This window comes from Bos taurus, chromosome 7 (genome assembly GCF_002263795.3).
Source record: "Bos taurus isolate L1 Dominette 01449 registration number 42190680 breed Hereford chromosome 7, ARS-UCD2.0, whole genome shotgun sequence".
In the NCBI taxonomy this organism is placed as follows: Eukaryota; Metazoa; Chordata; class Mammalia; order Artiodactyla; family Bovidae; genus Bos; species Bos taurus.
The window spans coordinates 61,546,254-61,567,604 of NC_037334.1; the positions used below are offsets into that span (position 1 = coordinate 61,546,254).

The 21,351-nt window shown below is 54.0% G+C and overlaps 1 protein-coding gene and 1 non-coding gene across 4 annotated transcripts; both read left to right on the forward strand.

Moving 5' to 3' along the window:
• On the forward strand, window positions 1-20,276 carry SLC6A7 (solute carrier family 6 member 7). 3 transcript variants are annotated; one of them, NM_001102231.1, is given in 14 exon segments: window positions 1-195; window positions 5,122-5,305; window positions 6,939-7,070; window positions 7,216-7,450; window positions 9,108-9,246; window positions 10,547-10,681; window positions 11,574-11,677; window positions 11,800-11,924; window positions 12,639-12,751; window positions 13,047-13,178; window positions 13,672-13,771; window positions 13,964-14,064; window positions 14,639-14,806; window positions 18,479-20,276. In NM_001102231.1, coding segments are annotated over 14 exon segments (1,911 nt in total). In that variant the 5' UTR covers window positions 1-162; the 3' UTR covers window positions 18,689-20,276.
• On the forward strand, window positions 16,325-16,485 carry LOC112447633 (U1 spliceosomal RNA). Its single transcript, XR_003035823.1, has one exon. It is a non-coding gene; the product is annotated as a U1 spliceosomal RNA (small nuclear RNA).
• Window positions 20,277-21,351: the final 1,075 nt, after the last annotated feature.

Consider the following 21,351-nt stretch of genomic DNA (forward strand, 5'->3'; position numbering starts at 1 on the left):
AGCAGACGGCAGCGCCTGCGCCCGCGGCCCCCCAGCCGGTGTGCGGGAGTCGCGGAGGCCAAGGCGCGGCAGCCGGCCAGCGGCACGATCTCTTGCTCCCTCGCCCGCTCTCTGCGCTCAGGAAAAGCCAAGCTGGGAAGCCCTAGCGACCTGCCTTCCAAGATGAAGAAGCTCCAGGGAGCTCACCTTCGCAAGGTAGGGCACGAGGTCAGGGACGCACCTGAGGGAGGGATGCAGAAGCCCGCCCCCTCTCGAGCCCCCTGGGAGGGTTGGCGAGGACACCTACACTCGGCTCAGGGCTCTGGGGGAGGCCGGCTGAGCTGGATTGCAGGGAGGGGCGGGGTCACGATCTGCGCGGGGTGGGGAGGGGTGGCCTTCCCCATCTGGGGGTCCGGATGCAGTGTGACGGCGGAAGAGGGGGAGGGGAGGGGGAGAGAGGCTAGGGTTCATTGGGCTAAGTTCTGCGAACAGGTGTCTGCAGCCACAGGAGGCGGGAGGTAGGGGTGCCGGGGCTAGGCACTCGCCCCTCCCCAGTACCTGCATCCCTTTCCCCCAGGAGCTAATTAGGGGAGTGGGGGATGCTGGAATAGCTGAGACAGCCTTGAGCTGGGTTAATGGGGGTGGGGGCTTGGACCTGGTCCTTATCTGTGCACTCTGAAGCAGCCTCAGGGAGCCAGCAGGGGCACTCTGGTTTCCTGCAGGTGCTCCTGCCCTGCAGCACCCACCACCTCCTCCTCCCCGTCGGCTTCGTTCTCCTGGCAGCTTTAGCTTCCCTGCTAAGACCCCAGGCTGCCCCTCAGCAGGACACAAGGGAGGCAAAGGCAAGGAGGGAAGAGATGCAAGACCCCACAGCTCGGGAGGTGGGGTGGAAGCTGGCACGAGAGAGGAGGCCAAGTCTCTGTATCCTGGGCCCAGACCTTAGCCTCTCCCCACCTTGTCCTTGGGGTTGGACCTCCCAGCCAAGTTGCAAGTGCATGAGAAGGGAGAGTCTTGGGGGAAGTTTCTGGCTTTGGGCTTAAAAGTACCAGTATTAACCAAGGAGTCCAAACTCCTGGATAGTGTTTCTGCAAATGCCACTTACCCCGTGACTTTGGGGAAGTATGTTCTCTAACCTGGACCGTTGCTGCTCTGTCCCAGGTGAGGGGCACCAAAGCAGCACCCCCCCCCACCGCAGTCCTGGGGTGGGGGGATACCATGAACTCACAGCAGCTGGTGTTGTTGACTGTCCCCTCTCCCACAAGCCACACCCTCACCCCCAACATGCACTCATTCAAGCTCTCTGCCCTTGGACAGCTGAGTGTGGAACTACTGTGATAAATGGGTTCTTTTTATTTACTGACATGAGTGACTTCTTAGGGTCATTTGTGGGTCTTTTGGGTCTTAAGTCCAGCCGCTGTTCTTTTCCATCTTACTCTCTCCTCCTTCCTCTCCCTCCTCACAAGAGCCCCCGCCCCTCACTGGCACAAGGCCACTCATTATGTAAATACCCATGTTGTATGAAACCTTATCTCAAGTAATTCTCCAACAATTCTGGGAGATGGGTCTTATTATCCCCCATTTATAGACAAGGAAACTGAGGCACAGAGGGGTGCAACTTACTGCTTTCCTAAAGGTTAAACTGAGCAACCTAAAACCAACAGGGCAGGGGTGGGGCCCTTGGCCTCAGGGTCCCTTCTCTTGGTCTTTAAGGGAAGTGGGCAGGGAGTGAGGAAGTACCAAGTGTGGCAAAGGAATGGTGTTGTTCAGAGAGGAGCATACTACTGAGAGTCGGGGGTCTGGGTCCTGGCTTTGCTCTGCCCTTAACTTACCATTTGACCTTGAGCTCACCCCTTCTCCTCTGAAACTTATTTCCTCATCTGCACAATGATGAAGTCAGACTCCAGATTCCTATTGTTTCTCTCATCCTGAAGAACGTATGAGAGCCTTGGCTTGGGAAATCCTACCTCTCCCAGACCTGCTGCTGCTGGTCACTACATTTGCTGGTCCCTAAAAGTGGGGTGTGGATCTGGCAAGCTCAGATTTGTGTTCCTCCGTGACTCTGGGTGGGGAGCGGGGAGATCAGGGGTGGGAGCCTCACATTCAGGCAGAAGTGTGAAGCTACTCATTAAGCTTCCAGCCTGCCCCATTGATTTGGTTGCTTTCCTGTCTTTCAATTAGTTCCATCCTTGCTGTGCCAGCCCCCTGGGATCTACCCCATGGTTGAGATGGAGGTACCACATGGGTTTTGGATTGGCTTAGCTTTGGAGGACCCCATCCTCTGTCCCTGGAGCAGAAGCAGGTTTCCCTCTGATTGGGGGAGGAGCTGACAGCATCCTGCTCTTGAAACTCTTGTCACCATGGAAACAGAGAGCCAGGACCGCTCTGTGAACACAGAAAGGGCAGCAGCTTCTCAGGAGGGATCAGAGGAACCTCATTATCCGGCCCTCCTGCCAGCTGGCCTGAATGGGACTGGGGATTCACAGGGTGTCAGGCCTTCCTCCCCATCCAATACCAGGGGCCAGTGTCAATGGCTGCTACCCTACCCCTCTTAGAGCTCACTTGGGAGGGAGTGGCTCCAGACGGCTGAAACCCATTCAGCTGGAGAGAGAAAGGGGAATCAGAGGGAAGAGGTGGATTTCATACAGGTCTGGGAACTGCTGCTACCCTCACCCCAGCATGTTTGAGATCACAGCTAAGAAATTACCAGCAACATACTGGTTTCAACCCTTAGAGCCCCGTTACTTGAAAAGCAGCTTTTCATGCTCTTCCTCATTGTCACCATCACCCATAATCATGCTAGGCTGCCCCCATCACCACTGCCCCTCTGGCCGATAGCCAGCCTCAGGCAGGACCACCACCACGGCTGTCATTATCACCGAGGGCCCAATGCTGTTACCACGTTTCTGCCATTCTGCCACAGCAGCCAGAAACCTCCAGTCCTGTGACACCTGGACCCTCCTTTCACCATCTTCATCCTAGCACTGCTCAGATGACAAGTCACCAGCAAAGTTTCCTCTGTCACCTGATGTTTATGTAGACACCTCCTTGGGCTGGTGCCAGGAAGGGCAATTTTAGGAGATAAAACAAATCGGGTAGTAGCTGTTTGCTGAATCCCTGTGCTTGGACCTGATCTGATTCGTGACCACTGCAGTGAAGTCTCCTTGGTGAATCCTGCCTCACAGATCATCAGAGCCAGAAGACTACTAACTAAAGATTATCTAAACCTGCATTTCTGCCAAGTATATCCCAGCATGCTAGCTCCTTGAAACCCTTTTCTTAAGTAGAATTGGAGGATACTTGTCTGTTGTAGTCCCTACTTGGAGAGTCACAATGCATGGTGGCCCATTAAAGGATATGACAAGTCCTTCAACAAAGAAACCTGTTTTACCTTGTGATAACCCAGCTTTCCCCAAACTTTTTTGAATAAAAAATCCCTTGTTCCCTCAAACATCTACAAACATTTCAAGTGATTTGTTTTTGGAAATCTCCTCAGCGTCCATATGGGGAAATTAAGGCTCAGAAGAGTCTTTCCTAAGGTTGAACAGTGAACTGGCACAGACCTGGGGTGAGAACCATCATCTCCTGACGTCCAGTCTAGTGGACTCACTGCTTCCCGTGGTCGTTCCTCGGCAGGAAGCAGGAGGTCCTTTTTCCTCTCTGAAAACCATGACGCTATTTGATAACCTGCCTTCTTTGCAGCTCTGTTCTCCTCTACATGGGACATGGCTTTCCGAGTCAAGCAGAAAAGATCTAACTGCCCCTTTTCTCCTGCCCCATTCCCAGAGGCACTTCTGGGAGCTGCTGTGTGAATTTTAGATGCTGGGGACTTTGGGCTTCCTTCCGGGTCCAAAGCCCAGGCAACTCACGGACACACTACCTCACATCGCTTGGGCCAGGATTCCAAGAACCCTGAGGAAGGCCTCCATCTCCCAGCCCCAGCCTAAAGGGAGGATGCCCAGTGAACTTCTCCACCCTCCTCAAATTATGGGAGGGGATCTTAGGGACAGTTGGTTCCCATTCCCCTCTGTGCAAGCAACTCTCCTCCAGAGACAGGAAGGTCACAACTTCCTTAGATAGACTGGGGCTTCAGTAGCTTCTTCCTGCTTCGGAACTAAAATTCATAGTCCTCAGCAGGCCTCTTTGAGCCACACAGCATACATCTAAACCCAAGGGAGCCCACATTCCCTCCACGCCCCATCCTTTCTATGTTAAGGGCCCACTTCTTCCTCTTGTCCTCCTGTAACTGCTTTTCCTGAACATGCTCCAGTCCAGCCACCTGCTTTGTGCACATGCTCCAAACTGCTGGTATTGTTCTTAAAATACGGCACTCAGAATGGAGTAGCAGAACTCCAGCATTGGGTGATTGACGATCTGGGCTTCAGCATTAGGAAGTCTGGACTGGAGACCTAGTTCTCCCACTAGTCAGCCTTGTAAAAACTCTGGATGTGTCATTGATACCTCTTTGAGCCTCAGTTTCCCTTTGATGAATACTTAGCTCTCAGAGATTCCCAGGTGGCTCAGTGGTAAAGAATCAGCTTGCCAATGCAGGAGACACAGGTTCAATCCCTGTGTGGGGAAGATCCCCTGGAGGAAGAAATGGCAACCCATTCCAGTATTATTGCCTGGAGAATCTCCATAGACAGAGGAGCCTGGAAGGCTACAGTCCATGGTGTCGCAAAGAGTTGGACACAATTGAGTATGCACGTACCTCTGTTTGTACCTAGCTCTCAGAATTGTTTTGGGAATGAAACCAGGTAATGTGAGCAAAACGTTTCGCACAGTGAGTGCATGATAAGTGCTCACGCATGGTAACTGTCATTAAGATCATCATCAAAATAGGACCATCACTGGATTTGACCTCTGTGTTAGCCAAACTAAGATTAAGGTAGCTTTCTTAGTGCCAGAGCCACCCTACTACTCTCAAAAGTTTGTAGTCACCTGAAATCTTGAGGAGCTCCTGCCTGCTAGCGTGTCAGCCCAGGTTAACAGTGAGAGCAGTTGATTATCTGAACCAATAGAGTTCTTTGCAATTAGCCCTGTTTGAGTTCATATTCTTATTCGAGATGGAGGTGGGGGGTGGGGGTCCCAGTTCAACCTGGCCTCACCTTTCTGTCTCACCTCTTTGGTGTCTCTTACTGGCAGCCTGTCACCCCAGACCTGCTAATGACCCCAAGCGACCAGGGCGATGTAGACCTGGACGTGGACTTTGCCGCAGACCGGGGGAACTGGACAGGCAAGCTGGACTTCCTGCTGTCCTGCATTGGCTACTGTGTCGGCCTGGGGAACGTCTGGCGTTTTCCCTATCGAGCCTATACCAATGGAGGAGGTATGAGCCCGATGCCTGCATGAGGGGTGTCGAGGCCAGAGGACCAAGGCTCAGGGTGGAGTGAGGTTTTAAGTGACCTTGGCCACGGTCTCCTGTGTGACCCTGGGCTGAATTAGTTGAAAGTGGTGACCTGGGCTGGAAGTAGGAGCTCACCCTGCCTCATCCCTTTTCCTCTCCCAGTCCCTTCCTTCCTCTCTCATCCCCAGGGTGGATACTCACTCAATTCTCTCCCTAAGCCTTGGCACTCCCTGGGCCCTGAGTGATGGGCAGATGGGGCTGCCTCCACTTTGTGATAAAGGTCTGTATCTGCCTGTCAGTTGTTACTGCGCTCTCAGTATTCTCCACATTCCTTCCTCTCCCACCTCACCTCCCTTGGAACCTCACTCCATCAATCAGTTACTCCTGGGTTCTTAAATCTTCAATCTAGCTTTGCCTCTTGGTTCCTTCCTTTCAAGCTGCAAACACAACATCTTTTCCATCTTAAATTCTCTGTCCCTGCTTCTTCATCAAGTGGCTATTCTAAGTCTCACCACCAATAGCTGGGGTTGAGCACTCACCATCTGCCAGGCCCCAGGCCTGCCTCACTTAACCCTGATGACAACCACCTGGATGGGCACTGTTGTCTTGATGAGGCAACTGTGCTTGGAGAGGCCAGGTTCCTTGCCCAAGGTCACACGCTGGCGACCCAACGTTCCACCCCAGGGTTATCATCTCCGGAGCAATCTGTCCCTGCCAGCACTGCGTGTCTCCTCCCATCTCTACCAAACTCCTTAAAGAAGCACATATTGGCAGAGCAACAGAAATGCAAGGAAAACTAGATGAAGCGAGGACAAGATGAACTGGGACGACAGGGAAGTATGGGATGAGTGCTAGCCTCTGAAGCTCTGAGAACTCAGGGATGGCCACAGTGGTCTGTCCTCCCTCTCCCTGGTTCCCGAGGCTTTTTCTCTCTGTGGGCTGACCTCATTTTTCCCTGGATCAGACTTCCTCCCTACAGGTGTGCCGGGGGTGGCCAAAGACAACTATGGAATGACTTCCTCCTCAGAACTGTTCCCTCTGAATGAATCTATGTTGAATTGCAGGGAAGGTCTCTAATTGGCCTGCCTTGGGATATGTGCCCAGAAAGGGTGGGCAGGGGTTGGCTGGTGTGACTGGCAGCCCTTCCAGAGCCATATGGTGGTGGGCAGTCCTGTAAAGGAGCTAGCTGCCAGTATGAGAAGAAAAGGAAGAGGGATGCTGGGCACAGGCGACCACAGGTGGCAGCCACAAGCATCTGAGGTGGCATTGGGAGGAGGGGAGGAGCAGGTAGACAGGAGCCAGATTCTAAAGGTCATCGATTTCTGTACTGAGGAGTTTGTACTTTATCTGGCAGGGAATGCACTCATTCACTACGTGTCTGATCTGAGCCTAGTCCTGGCCTGGGCACTAGGGCTACAGAAGTAAGTAAATCCCCATATGTCCACTTGGCCCTCAGTGATCTCCTGGCAGAAAAGAAGACAGTCCCGCAGTGCCCAGCCCCACATGAGAAGTGAAGGTGCCTGCCAGTCATGGGAGGGGGTGGGGCTAGAGCTAGGCTTTCAGGGGAGCTGACCACCCATCCCTAGACCTTCCCTACCCTTCCTCCTCCTTGCAGGCGCCTTCCTCGTGCCCTACTTCCTCATGCTGGCCATCTGCGGCATCCCCCTCTTCTTCCTCGAGCTCTCTCTGGGCCAGTTCTCCAGTCTGGGACCCCTGGCCGTCTGGAAAATCAGCCCGCTCTTCAAAGGTGAGGCCTTGGCGGGGGGCGGTGTTGAAAGCCTGAGGGAGGCAGGGAGGTTGCCCCCTACTCTCTGCCCTCTAGGCAGAGAGGGAGGTGAAATCTAGAAAGGGGACGGCTTCCTTGGCCTGAAGGCCGCCCCTCCCGCATCCAGGTGCCGGCGCGGCCATGCTGCTCATCGTGGGCCTAGTGGCCATCTACTACAACATGATTATCGCCTACGTCCTCTTCTACCTCTTCGCCTCCCTCACCAGCAACCTGCCCTGGGAACACTGTGGCAACTGGTGGAACACGGACCTCTGCCTCGAGCACAGAGGCTCCAAGGACGGCAACGGGGCCCTGCCCCTCAACCTCACCAGCACTGTCAGCCCCAGCGAGGAGTACTGGAGGTCAGGCCCCTGCTGGCCCAGCAGCAGTCGGGGAGGGGCAGGGGGCAGGATTGTGCCCGTGCTCCTATGGGGCTCTACATGCACCTCAAAGGTTGAGTTCAGGTGCTGTGTTGGATGGACTCTGAGTTCTAACCCCAGTTCTTCACCTGACCAGCTGTGTGGCCTTGAACAATTTATTTGGTTTGTGATGCTTTATCTTTGAATCAGGTGTGATAGTATCTGAAGGCTACTGTGAGGGTTAAAGGAAAGAAGGCATATAAATTGTGCCGCTCAGCCTGGTGGATAGTGAGTGCTCAGTAAATGCTAGCTGATAGTAATGATGCTGATGATAAGTCATTGTCAACATCTGGAGCCTCAGTTTCCTCCTCTGTACAAGGGGTAGTAAGAGTCCCTGCTTCATAGGATGGAATCAGTCAGTTACTCGTTTATTTATTCAATCTGTGATTATTGAGCGCCGGATATATTAGTAGGCAAAACACTTAGCAGAGACCAGGGTCAACAGGACCAGCTCGGGTTAGTCTAAAAGGAGAGAGGAAACTCTAGGAGAGTAAAGGGTTGCTTGAGAAGGACACAGTTAACTCAGAACCAGCCACATCCCAAGCCCCTGTGAGTGGTGGGGGTCAGAAGGGCATCACTGCCCATTGGCCTGTCCCTAAGTCCCACTTTATAGCTGAGAAAACAAGGCCCGGAGGCTTGCTCAGTACTTACTGGCAGAGGCAGTACTAGAATCAAGGCCTCCTGATGCTTGATCCTGTTCTGGAACATTCCAGAGTTGCCTTGTTCCTAGGTAGGGACCATTGGCTGACCAGATGACACAGACCAGATAACCATAACCCTTTGCTTGCAAAAGGCTACTCTTAGGGGTTTTCTCCCAAATGAGCCCCATGTTTTTAAATGTTTTAGCCTCCAACCTGCATTTATTACATAGTTCATTCATTTGTCCATTTGAAATGAATCTAAAGTGTCTGCACCTGCTGAGGAATATGTCTGACCAGTGGGGAAGGACAGGCTTGGGTCTGCAACTAAAAGCCAAAGAACATGACATGGTCACTGGCAGCAGCCTAGGGTCTCCATGGCAACACCGTGGCCTGCTGCATCACTTGGGGAGCAGGCAGGAAGCAGATGGCACTGTCACAGGGCTTCACTGAAGGAGTTGAGTGAGTGGAGGGACTTCACAGGGGTGAGGGGATCCACATGGAAATGTGAGGCACCAGGGACTAGCAAGAGGGACAGCCATAGCACCCCGAGGCAAGGAGGCAAGTGCTATCAGAATCAGGGGAGACTGAAAGCCTCAGAGGAAGGGCCCCCTAGCCAGAGCTGTGCTGTAGAAACGGGAGTCACAGCCACACCCTCTGATGGTGTGTGGCGTGCATGCTTACACATGTATTCACACATGTGCGCAAATACCCGAACGCATCATCCAGTCTCCTGCTGTTGCCTCCCATTAGCCAGACCCCTGTGGAAACTGAAGAGGAAGGAGCCTGGGTGATAGTGTCTCTAGAGGCCCAGCTCCTGGGTGCAGAGCTGATCAGAGAAGGACGGAGAGGAATCAAACAGAGAATAGCCAGATAGGCTTGTGGGTTGGCCCACAACTTCACTCCATGTCTGTGGAGCATGGCAAGGTGACCACAGAACATTCAGGCCTTGTCTCCCACAGCCGCTACGTCCTCCACATCCAAGGAAGCCAGGGCATCGGAAGTCCCGGGCACATCCGCTGGAACCTCTGCCTTTGCCTGCTGCTCGCCTGGGTCATCGTGTTCCTCTGTATCCTCAAGGGTGTGAAGTCCTCGGGCAAGGTGAAGCTGGGAGGCCCTGGAGGCCTGAGAGGCTGGGAACGGCGAGGGCTTCCTGGAGGAGGCAGGGTGTGGGCTGAGCCTGAGAGGATGAATGGACTTCAGCTGGGAAGAGGGGAAGGGAGAGGACATTGAGACTGGGGAAGGGGGAGGCGCTGCCTGAAGAAAGACGTGGAGATGGGGCCGGATGGTGGCCAAGCTGGTTCACTAGACTAGAAACATGCCAAGGGCAGGACCTGTTATTCAAGCTTGTATCCTAATCTAGTGCTTGGCACTTTGGAGAAGCTCAGCAAGTGTTTGTTGAATGCCTGGAGGGTGCGCAAGATTCACAACTCTTTGAAATGCAAGGACTAGAACCCAGTTATCACACTCAGCTGGAAAGTCCAGAGGGCCTGCTTCAGGCACAGCTGGATCTAGCGGTTCAGATGAGGAATGTTGTTCTCTTGGTCTCTCAGCAATGCTTTCCTCCAGGTTGACTTCTTAGGCTTCATTCTTCATGAGCTTGCCCCTAGCAACTCCAGGCATACATCTTTCCTACTTAGTGTTCTCCCTTGCCCTAGGTTTCAAAAATCCTAGAATTGAGTCCCACTGGACAGATGGGTCTTAGACTCATCTCTGGACCAGTCACCCTGGGCAGAAGGGTGGAGTGCTCTACTTGGCTGGGCCTGGAGCTGGAAATTGAAACAGCCCCAGGTGGAAAAGTCAGGCGAAAAAGTTATGCGAAAAAGACCAGCTAGAAGCTGGGAAGACAAAGCCCACTGTAGCTTATGGAGGGTAGGAAGGGCCATAGAGCTGTTTCAGGAGTTGGAAACCTTCTGAGTGGTTTACTCAATCATTTATAAATTAGAACTTATCTCTCTGCAAAGTGCTGAGATGTTGTCCATGAGGAAAAGAACCATTAGAAGAAAGCATGGAGACCATTAGAAAGCCAGGAGAGGTCATCGTGGTGCAAGCCAAGGCAGTGAGAGGCTTGGGACTTGACGGTGTTTGCTGAGGATGAAGCTGGAGGTTTGGGAACAGGTGGAGACAGGACAGAGGAGAATTTGGACATGTCCAATGTCTGATGACCATGCAGGCTGGGTTTGTGTGGGGGGAGGGAGAGAGAGTGGATGGGTGGGAACAGCCCTGGGAAGCAGCGATGTGTGGTGGGAGTGAGGGAAGGAAAGAGAGCATCACAGATGGTGGCTGTTTCTAACTTGGGCTACCTGAAGGTTGGGGAGGTGAGTCAGTAAGATGGGGGTTTCTGAGAGGAGGAGAGAAGAGAGAAGGTCACCCCCTTCTGTCCCCATTTACTGTCTCTCAGGTGGTGTATTTCACGGCCACGTTCCCCTACCTCATCCTGCTCATGCTGCTGGTCCGTGGAGTCACCCTCCCTGGGGCCTGGAAGGGCATCCAGTTCTATCTCACCCCTCAGTTCCACCACCTGTTGTCTTCCAAGGTGAGACCCTCAAGGCCAGCATGTAAAGGGAGAGGTCAGGCTAGGGAGTGGAAAGAAGACTCCCTAGGGAAAGGGAGTGGGGGGAGGATCTTCCTCATGGTGAATCCCCTGTACCGGACACTGTGCTTGGCACTGTGTATCTTTTTCCTTTATTACTATATACAATCCTATGCAGTAGACATTATTCTCCCATTTTACAGATGAAGAAACTGAGGCCCAAAAGAATTAGCAGATCACACAGCTAGGGAGCAGCAGAGTTGGGATTTCCTCCCAGACCTGACTGTAAAACCCAAGGACGGTATTAGTAATAATAATAGAAAAATGGTCCTGACAGGTAGCATTCTTATTTGTTGGTGGATGACTACGCCTGCCCCTGCTCTAGCATTGTGCATAATGTAGTCATGTGATCCTTACCACCAGCCTATGAGGCAGGTACCATTCCTATCCCCTCAGTACAGACAGGGGACATGAGGGCTGGAGAGGTAACTGGCCTGAAGAGTCTACACAGCTTGAAAGTGGGGGAACTGGGATTCAAATCCAGGTTCCTCCAACTCCGAGAGGCAATAAAAGGGTTACAGGGGCTGATTGTCAGTACACATCTACTGAAAATTTATACAAGGCACTACTTTCTTCAGAACTGGACCAAGCTTAGAGAGTATCTTCTAGATCCTAGATGGGGAAACTGAGGCCCAGAGAGAGGAAGGAACTTGACCAAGTCCTGCAGTGTTAGAGCAGGCCTTGCTCCCAGGTGCTGTCACTCACTAGCCAGGTCCTTCATCACAGCATGCCTGGGCCTGTCAACTGGCTCTCGCCCTACCTCCTTCCCTTTCTGGGCACCACGGTGTACCAACCTCTCCTCTCTGCCCTCCCTCTGCATCCTTCCCTGTCACAGGTGTGGATTGAAGCTGCTCTTCAGATCTTCTACTCCTTGGGTGTGGGCTTCGGGGGGCTCCTCACCTTTGCCTCCTACAACACATTTCACCAGAACATCTATAGGTCAGTGCTGCCTCCCGGACCCTGGCGGCTGGAGTGGGTAGGAGAGTGGCTCGCCAGGGAGGGCCTCGTGGGTGAGGACGGGGGCCACTCACCCTGGCCTGTGCCTGGACTTCTCCTGGCAGAGACACCTTCATTGTCACCCTGGGCAACGCCATCACCAGCATCTTGGCTGGCTTTGCCATCTTCTCCGTGCTGGGCTACATGTCTCAGGAGCTGGGTGTACCTGTGGACCAAGTAGCCAAAGCAGGTGGGCAGGCTGCCTGGCCCTGGTGGGTGGAGGGTGCATCTGGCACAGCTGGACTGGGCAAGTGAGCATATACGTGGACCAGCAAGGTTGTGGATGGGTATGGTGTGTGTGTGTGTGTGTGTGTGTGTGTGTGTGTGTGCATGCATAGCATGCATGCAAATGAATGTGTCTGAGCTGTTTTCTGAGTGTTCAAGTGCAAAAGGATGGGTGTGCAAATGAGTATGTATCAATCTGTGTCTGGAGAGAAGTGACTTTCTGGAGGAGATTGTGGTGTTTTGTCACATCTCAGGAACTTGCCTTACTTGTCCAGATGAGTCACATCCTGTATGGAGATGCCTGTGTGAGTGAATTGAGGGTTTGGATGATGTTGTGAATCAGTATCTTGCACCAATGGGAGTATCTGAGTGTGTGTGTACGTGGAACTGTTCATGCAAATGATTGTGCACTTAAGCATATTCAAATGAGGGTTTATATTTGGTCTTGTGTTTACTCATGTACTCATTATTAATTCATTTTTTTATCCACCTGTGTTTATGGAGCACGGACAGTGTGCTGGCCTGTGTCTTAGGAGTTAAGAAAGTGTTGGAAGTGTGCAGTGAGTGTACATCTCTGGGTTTGGCCCAAGTGGGTGTAAGTAGTAATCATGTGTGTTTAAGTACATATGCGGGGCCCCCACGTTCCCCAGGCTGCTGACCCCGTGTGCCCTTGGCCCAGGCCCTGGCCTGGCCTTTGTCGTCTACCCACAGGCCATGACCATGCTGCCTCTGTCACCCTTCTGGTCCTTCCTGTTCTTCTTCATGCTGCTGACTCTCGGCTTGGACAGCCAGGTGAGCTGCCCATGCCAGTGGGTGTGCCTCGTGGTACACGTCTGCAATGTGTGTGCGCCTCGCTGCATGAGTTATCCGTGTGTGATGTGGGTGTCTCTGTCTGTATGTGTATCTATGTGTGTATCTGTCCAGTGTGAAATGTATGCCTGTATGTCTGTGTATGTCTTCACATGATGTTTCTGTATGTCTGATATGTGTGTGTTGTGCGTGTATCTGCATCTGTGGGATGTACCTCTCTGTGTGTGTTTGTATGTGTGTGGTGGGGGCAGAACTCTGAGCCCCCTTCTCCCCCCAGTTTGCCTTCTTGGAGACCATCGTGACAGCTGTTACGGACGAGTTCCCGTACTACCTTCGGCCCAAGAAGGCTGTGTTCTCGGGGCTCATCTGCGTGGCCATGTACCTGATGGGGCTGGTCCTCACCACGGATGTGAGTGGTGCTGTGGGGTGGGCGGACAGCTGGTGGGCAAGGCTGGGGCAGACACCTGCAGCGCTGTCTGTGGCCAGGCCAACACGCCCCAAGCTACCTGCTTCTTCCTCTGTGGGAGGAAGCTAGTCCACCCCAGACCCTCTTTCTCAAGAAGCAGCTTGGCCTATGACCCAGAGTTCTGATTTTGGAGTCTGAAAAGTCTTCCAGGCTTATTCTTGCACTTGATGAATGACCTCAGGACAAGTGGCTTCACCTCCCTGAGCCTGTTTTCCCACTGATAAAGTGGGGTCTACATATAGGCTATAGGCTTGTGAGACTCAAATCGGATGGTGTGTATAGAGGGCTTGGCAGGCAGACAGCAGTCGCACTCTATCATCTTGCTCTCCCTACTGGCCTGCCTGCTCCCAGCTCCCTTCTTCCTGCCTGGAGAAGGGGCAGCACTGGGGATCGGGGCTGGGATGAGGGCACTCCAGACCTGTGACTTGTGTTCCAGGGGGGCATGTACTGGCTGGTCCTTCTGGACGACTACAGCGCCAGCTTCGGGCTGATGGTGGTGGTGATCACCACGTGCCTCGCCGTCACCCGGGTGTATGGTGAGAGGGGCTGTGGGAGGTGGAGTCAGGCTCCCAGCTGTGGGAGAATGGGAGTCTACCCTGGAGCCCCCCTGCACTGGGTCCCTGGTCCCAAGGGCCAGGGTTTCCAGTGGGGGCAACTGGGGTGGAGGAGGGGCTGACGGTGCTTGTGGGGCTGTGGGTGGGGCCATTCCCCCTCCTTTCCCCGTGCAGGCATCCAGAGGTTCTGCCGGGACATCCACATGATGCTGGGCTTCAAGCCGGGCTTCTACTTCAGGGCCTGCTGGCTGTTCCTGTCCCCAGCCACGCTCCTGGTAACCAGGGTGGAAGGGAGGGCTGCTGGCTGGGGGCTCAGGGGTGAGAGCAGGGCCCTTCTGGGCATTCAGTCTAGGGGGACTGCCCTAGCCCTCAGTGGACCTCTGTCAGGGCTGGGGGATAGAATGAGTACCAGGATCCCGGTCTACTCCCCTCTCCCGTGGTGTCCCCAGCTTTTGTAGCTGTGCTGGGCCTGGCCCTGTGTTTGATTGGCAGAATGAGTGGGGCTTTCTTAGGCTTCAGAGCTTTAGGGCTGGGGTGGTGAGGCTGTGCTTCTTAGCCTTGGATTTGGAGCAGCTCAGGGATAGGCCATCTCAGGCTTTGGCATTGGGTCAGCTTTGGACAGGGCTGTCTCAGGACTTGCAAAGGCTCCAAAGATGGGCCAGCTCAAGTTCTGGTATAGCTTCGGACTGGGCTTTCTCAGAGACTGGGTGGCTCTGGGCTGGGCTCTATCAGGCCTTGGGATGGCCCTGGGCTGAGCTATCTCAGGCTTTACAGTAGCTCAGACCTGGGCTATCCCAAGCCCCGGAGCCTGCCCGAGGCCCTCTGTGACGCTGGAGCCCCCACCTGCAGGCCCTGCTGGTGTATAGCATCGTCAAGTACCAGCCCTCAGAGTATGGCAGCTACCGCTTCCCAGCCTGGGCAGAGCTGCTGGGCATCCTGATGGGCCTGCTGTCCTGCCTCATGATCCCAGCCGGCATGCTGGTAGCCGTGCTTCGAGAGGAGGGCTCGCTCTGGGAGGTGAGTCTGCCCCACCCCTGCTTGCCCCCAGCCCCCAACCCCATGGCCCTGCTCTGCACCCAACCTCTAGAGCAGACAATCTCTGCTCCAACACGTTTTTCAGGACCTGCAGGGTGCTTTTAACTGGGAAGAGCATTTTTTTCCTAACCAGTAGCCTGAGTTGTGAATCAGCTCAGATCGGCTTGGGCTGTGGCAGGCTCTGAGGGCCAGAGTCCTGTTCTGTGGCCCCTCATACCATGCGGGGCCTCTGGCAGGGGAGGGGCGCAATCCAGAGACCACTAATGTTGGCCAATGCCCCCCTGTCCTGGGGAAACCTGAAAGGACAAGGGGTTTACCCACTGTCCCATGGAGAGTTGTGCACGGGTCAGAACTTGAGCTTGGGTTGCTAGCTTTCCTATGGAACTCTGGGTCTGAAGCAACATGGAGGGACCCCAGGGATGAGCCGTCACCCTCCTCTGTGACCAGGAGCCCTGCCCATGGCCAGGGCTTGGTGGGGAGACCCAGGGAGCATACAGAGTGCAGGCCGTGTGGCATGGGATTCTGCAGGCCCGGAAGATGGGAGGAGGGGCCCTCTGTGGGTCAGTGGACATGCCGGGATGCTGTATGGCTGCTGGAGACCCACCCCTCTGAACCTCAAGTGCCTCGGCACGCTGGGTCCTCCACTTCTGAGGCAGTGGGCGGGGAGTCCTCTGGTGGCAAGAGGGTGTTAGAGTGAGCAGGGCTGAGTGAGCATGCTAGGGCCCAGAGACGGCCTTGGGACACACACACATTCACGCCCACCATCAGAAGTGTGCTGGAGCCACCAGCACTGCTTCATGAGAGCTAACTGGTAAATACTCAGGAGAACTGTGAGCCATTGTTAAATCGTTGATAACTTGAAATTGACAAGGGCGGGAATAATTATAACGGTGAAATTGGCTAGGAATCAGGACTCCTATGCTCCTCCACTCCTCCCCAGCCTGCTAACCAGCACACTGCTGCCCCCCTGCTCATTCACCTTCGCTGTTCCTTGGCTGTCCCTCATCCCACCTTCCAGTTTCCGAAGAGAAGCTCAGAGCCCTTCTCTGGCAGAAGTGGACATAGGCCACAGGGGAGTCCTGGAGTCCAGCCACTGCTCTGTCTCCAACTGCTGTGTGACTTGAGGCAAACCCCTTCCCTCTCTGAACTGCAGGAGCCCCACCTGTGCTACTAAAGGAAACTTGTCTCCATGTTGAGAGCCAGGGTGTCTGCGAAGGGAAGGAGGAAGTTTATAGTACCCAAGCCTGGCTTTGTCTCCTTCCTGTCCCGCTGCCACCGCCACCCACAGTCAGGCAGAGGGGCCATGGCACTGGGGGCTCTGTGAGCCCCACAGAGGAGTCACTGTCCAGCTCAGGAGTGCCACCTTCAGAGACCGGGGCTCCCAGCACTGACACACTGGGATAGGAGTCCTGGGGCTGCCCCTTGCCGGCTTTGGGATCCTAAGCAAGTGAGTGCACCTCTCTGAAGCTTGCTTTCTCTGTCTTTAAAATGAGGGCAGGTGTCCTTACCTGTCAGGGGACTTGCCATGATCACGAAGCTGGTTTTCCAGGGTGTGGTTCATCCATTGCACTCCAGATGTGCTAACCCCTGTGATTTCCCCAAATGTAGGAAACTCGACTGCATGATCTGTGGTAGTGGGGGACTGAGTTCACGCTCTCCTAGGAAAAAAAAGGGGGAAATTAAGTATAGTGATACCTGCCCAGAGGGTTGCTGTGAGAAGAAAAAAAGGTCATCAACATGGTCAGTACTGTGAGACACACAAAAGCAGAGTATTTTCAAGTTCAGGATGCCGTCAAGACTGCCTGGGTTTGAACACTAGCACCACCACTTCCCCCCTGTGCGACCTTGGCCAATTTAACTAATGTCTCAGAACCATTCTTTCAGCTAGTATCTGTAGGGCTGGAGGTAATACTACTACCCTCTCACAGGAATACTCTAAGGATTACATAAGCCCATCCTCAGCACAGAGCTGCGACGCACAAGGCTCAGTTTTAAGCCAGTTCAAAATCGCCTCAAGATCAGGGGTGATTTTGCCCTTAGGGAACACTGGGTAATGTCTAGAGACTTTTTGATTGTCCTGAGAGGGTAGGGTTACAGGAAGAATGCTACTGGCATCTAGAAGTCAGGGATCCTGCCACACACTGTTCAGTGTGCAGAACTCCTCTCTAACCACAGCATCAGCAGGGCTCTCGGGTTGAGAAACCTGGTCTAGACACTAGAGTGCAGCTGGAAACAGATTTCAGTCCTTAAACTCAGGGAGCTTGTATTTTAATGCAGGAGACAGACAATAAACAAACATATGAAGGCAGTGGTAAGTGTAATACTTAAAAACAAAACCAAGCCAGAATACAGGAATAGAGAGTGAAGGAAGTTCAGGCCAGGGTGACCACGGGAGACCTCTTTTAGGAGGTGATAGAGACCTGACTAAATCACCAAGGTGATTGGTTTAGATGTCTAGATGGCTAAGGGGAGAGCATCCTAGGCAGAAGGACAGTCAGTGCAAAGGCCCTGAGGCAGAAGGAGCTAGCATGTTTGAGGCCTGCAAGAGGTCAGTGAGACTGGATCAGAGCTGGTAGAGAGAGTGTGGCAGGAGCCAACGTCACAAAGATAGACAGGGGCCAAGACACGGAGGCCAGGGGAGCACTTTGGATTTCATTCCAAGTGAGATGACAAGTTTTTGGCAGGTTTCTGATCAGTGGGGTAACATGCTTCCAATAAACACATTTTAATGGACATCACTATGCTGTGGGTATGGGGCTGTGCGAGGCCCTTAGCCCAGGGCTCACATGCATTATCTCCCTTGGGACCTACACCCTGTGGCTCCACTTACTGTTGGTGTCTTTCTTCACTGAAGAGTCTGGGGCTCTTCTCCCTGGCAGGGCAGGCAGAGAGCTTGGGAATGTGGTTTGAGGAAGATGGAACCCTAGAATGTCCAGGCTTAGTCATCATCTTAGTCAACTCCCTCCTTCCATGGAAACTGGGCTGGGAGAGGGAAAGGTCAGATATCAGAGTGAAACAGAGGCAGAATGTCAGAGATGGCCACTCTGGGATTTCCCTGGTGGTTCAGCAGTTAAGACTCCACGGTTGCAATGCAGGGGATGTGGGTTCAATCCCTGATCAAGGAACTAAGATCCCACATGCCACCCACTGTGACTGAAAAATTAAAAAGAGAGAGAGAGACATGGTCATTCGGTCTCCATCCTACTAGGGCATAGGTGTCCCACCAAAGCTCCCAGCTCTTCAAGGCTCAGCATTTAGGGAAAGGGACCCAGAGTGGACTCCCAGACTGCCTACCACGTAACCACAACAACAGCCACCATTTATTGGGCCTTACTCTGTTGCCAGCACCCTGCTGAGAGCTTTATCTCAGTGCCTTGCTAACCATCCTTTGAAGGCATCCTGTTTCCAAGGTACAGATGCTGGAAGCAGAGCTTAAATTTCATGCCCAAAGACCACCCACCCAACTTGTGAGCTGCAGGGCAGGATTATCTCCGCTCATGTGACACTCCTCTGGGGAAGTGACAGCACCCCCTCCCTTTCCCCAGGTGTTTGTAAAGACTAATCCAGGTGACTTGGTGAGGGTTTTGCCAGTGCTCAGCCGCAAGAAGCACTCCACCAGCCCTGGTTCTCACCCCTGTGGTTGCTTTGCTGCAGCGGCTTCAGCAGGCGAGCCGGCCAGCCATGGATTGGGGCCCATCACTGGAGGAGAACCGGACAGGCATGTACGTGGCTACGCTGGCTGGGAGCCAGTCACCCAAGCCATTGATGGTGCACATGCGCAAGTACGGGGGCATCACCAGCTTCGAGAACACGGCTATCGAAGTAGACCGTGAGATTGCAGAGGAGGAGGAATCCATGATGTGAGACGGAAAGAAGGCAGACATCAGGCCCTGCTGGCCCCCAAGGGAAGCTGCACACCCTCTGGGGTTCTGAGAGGCCTGAGGCTGTTGGAGGTTGCCATGGTGATGCTGGTCCCCAAAGCAAGCCCTTCTTTGTAACCTCTGCCTCTCCCAAAACCTCTGTCTGCTCCCTACAGACACACAGACATTCAAAGCTGAGATGAGCCAGCTCAGCCCTTCTTTCACAGACAGACAGACTGAGGCCAAGGAGGAGGGACTTACCCAAGGTCACATGGCAGAGGGGACTGGACCCCAGGCCTCCTAACCAGTGAGCTCCCTTTCTCACGTGGCAGCTGGCACCACCCTCTCATCTCTGTTCAGGACTCAGTCCCCTCTCTTTCCCTAAGGGAGCCTGCTCCATACACTTCAATGCAGCTGGAATCTTCAGCTGGCAGGGACACTCGGGTGTCCCAAGGTTCGTGAGGCCCCATCAAGGGTTAGCAAGTCAAGTGGGAGAAAGATCCCCATGGGGTCACGGGTGCAGGCCAAGTTTCCTAAAGGAGGTAGGGCCTGAGGCACAGGAGGATGGGCAGATTTAGAGAGAGAGAGAAAAAGAAGAGGGCAGGGTGGGGAGGGCCTCTGGCCAAGGCGCTCACCCAGCCAAGGTGTGAGGTTAGATTATGGCCCCCTTTTCCTCCCCTGGGGCCAGGAGGCAGTCCAGGGAGTGACCAAGGGCACGTGAGCAGGGAGAATGGTGGGAGAAGCAAGTATTTTCAGGTTACAACAGGATTCAGGTGCGAATGAAGACTGAGGGAGTGGGGGAGTCAGAGACGTGGGCAGGCAGGGCGTTTGCATGATCCTGTGCTTTAGATAGAATATACTTCTGGCTCAGTGCACAGGGTGGAGGTGGGAAGCCTGCTGAGGACAGAGCATAGGGGCCAATGCCTAAGCTAGGGTGTTAAGCAGGTGGACGGAAGGGGAAGGAGGAGGACCCCACAACTTCCCTCACTGGACCCCATTTCCTCCTGTGCGGGGAGCCATGGACACCCTTAGGACTGGGGGAGGGGGCACCTGACCTGCCCTGTAGAGGTGGAGACAAGGGGTCACAGTCAGGACCTAGGGCCCCTCTCCTCCCCTCTTCCTTGTCCTGGCAGCCCTCACTGTCTCCACCAGCTCCAGGCATTGCTGGGGAATTGACCTTGGCTATGGACCACCAGGCAACTAAGAGACTTAGAGATGGTTCACAGGCATGACTGTCTGGTCCCAATGCTGCCCACTCTGCTTCAGCACGCGGGTCCCTGGGCATGGATATGAAGGTAGAGGCAGAGAGCAACCAATACCCCAGGCCTGTGACCTGTGACAGGTTACCCAGAGACTCTGGTGTCTTCAATCCCCAAGCATGGGAGGGGCTGCCCTAGGGTCCCTCCTTCCCTGAAGGATGAGGGTGGGGTGGGAAAATGCCTGAGCAGCTTCTCTACACAGGGCATCCTCTGTGGGGCAGTACGGCCTGGAGCAGCTGTCCAGCCTCTGTGCTCTCTCTCTCTCCCAGGGTCTCCCCAACTCATCTGTGTTCTGTTGGCTTACTGTTAATAAAGACCAATGAAGTCATCTTCCTTACCTTGTCTCCTTGCCAGTGAGAGCCCCAAAGTGGGCAACACAGAACTTTCTGGTTCTCAGTGAGCACATAAGGAAACTGAAGCTCAGCTGCCTCCTTTCCTGGCCCTCCTGGCCTGACACTAGCTTTGCGATTTGTTCAAGGCAGTGGTGGGTGGGTAGGTCTTAGGAAGGTTGATAAGGAAGGTCCTTAATGACCACTTAGTCTCCCATTATACATATGGACAAACCAAGGCCCACCAAGGGGTGGAGACTTGCTCAAGGCTACCCAGTGGAGACAGGCAGAGCCGGGGACAAACCAGGGCCCACCAGTCCTCTTCTTTTCCCTGGCTGGCTGTCCTCCTTTCCTCCCCAGGTCTTCCTCAGCCTTACCTGCAGTAGCAGCTAGAGCTCCAAGAGAGGGACTGGGAAGAGCCAAGAGTTTCCCAGGCTGGAAGAATTTCCTGGTTCTACCCACCCCCATCTGTCAGGACCTTGCCAATATAAAAGGGCCCTGGGCCTTTCAAATGCGAGGCCCAGGTGTCTGCAAAGGCTTTGATTGGGGTGGAGAGGAGGGGCTGCTGCATATTTCGGATATTAATAAATTTCCCCTAACAAAGGGTCAGAGCCCCCTCCACCCCACCCCCCTTTGGGGCTCTAGGTGGGGGATGAGATGGGTTTGCTAATTTGCAAAGGATGCAGGAATGGCCATCACAATTCAGAAGGCTTCTTCCCACACCCTGGGGGTGGGGGTGGGCTCAAGCCTTGCTCACAGAGCCCCTGGTGCCTAGCCTGCTCAGAGCTGCCCTGGCCCTGGAGGAAGCACCCTCTGGACTTGATCTCGGACTGAGCCTGGGCTGTAGGACTGAGCTGTAGGCCTGGGTCCTGGGAGTCAGGAATGGAGGATCCTAAGAGTTTAGGCTTTTCTTTTCCTAGATTCCAAGTCTGCATTTGGAGGATTCTAGGTTTCTACAGACCTCCACCAGTTTCAGCCTCTGCAGCCTCACTCACCTGCCCGGCTTCCTCCTGCCTCTGCTTCCCCTGCTCACTGCCTTGCCTCTGCAGTTCCTAGACTGTCCTCCCTGGCCCAGTCTT

Excerpts from the sequence above, each read along its gene's own strand:
- SLC6A7 (XM_005209606.5), top strand. The coding sequence starts at position 6,479 with ATGGTGGTGGGCAGTCCTGTAAAGGAGCTAGCTGCCAGTATGAGAAGA. Across the intron at positions 7,451-9,107 it reads CCCAGCGAGGAGTACTGGAG|CCGCTACGTCCTCCACATCC; the intron begins GTCAGGCCCCTG and ends TGTCTCCCACAG. Across the intron at positions 9,247-10,546 it reads GTGTGAAGTCCTCGGGCAAG|GTGGTGTATTTCACGGCCAC; the intron begins GTGAAGCTGGGA and ends ACTGTCTCTCAG.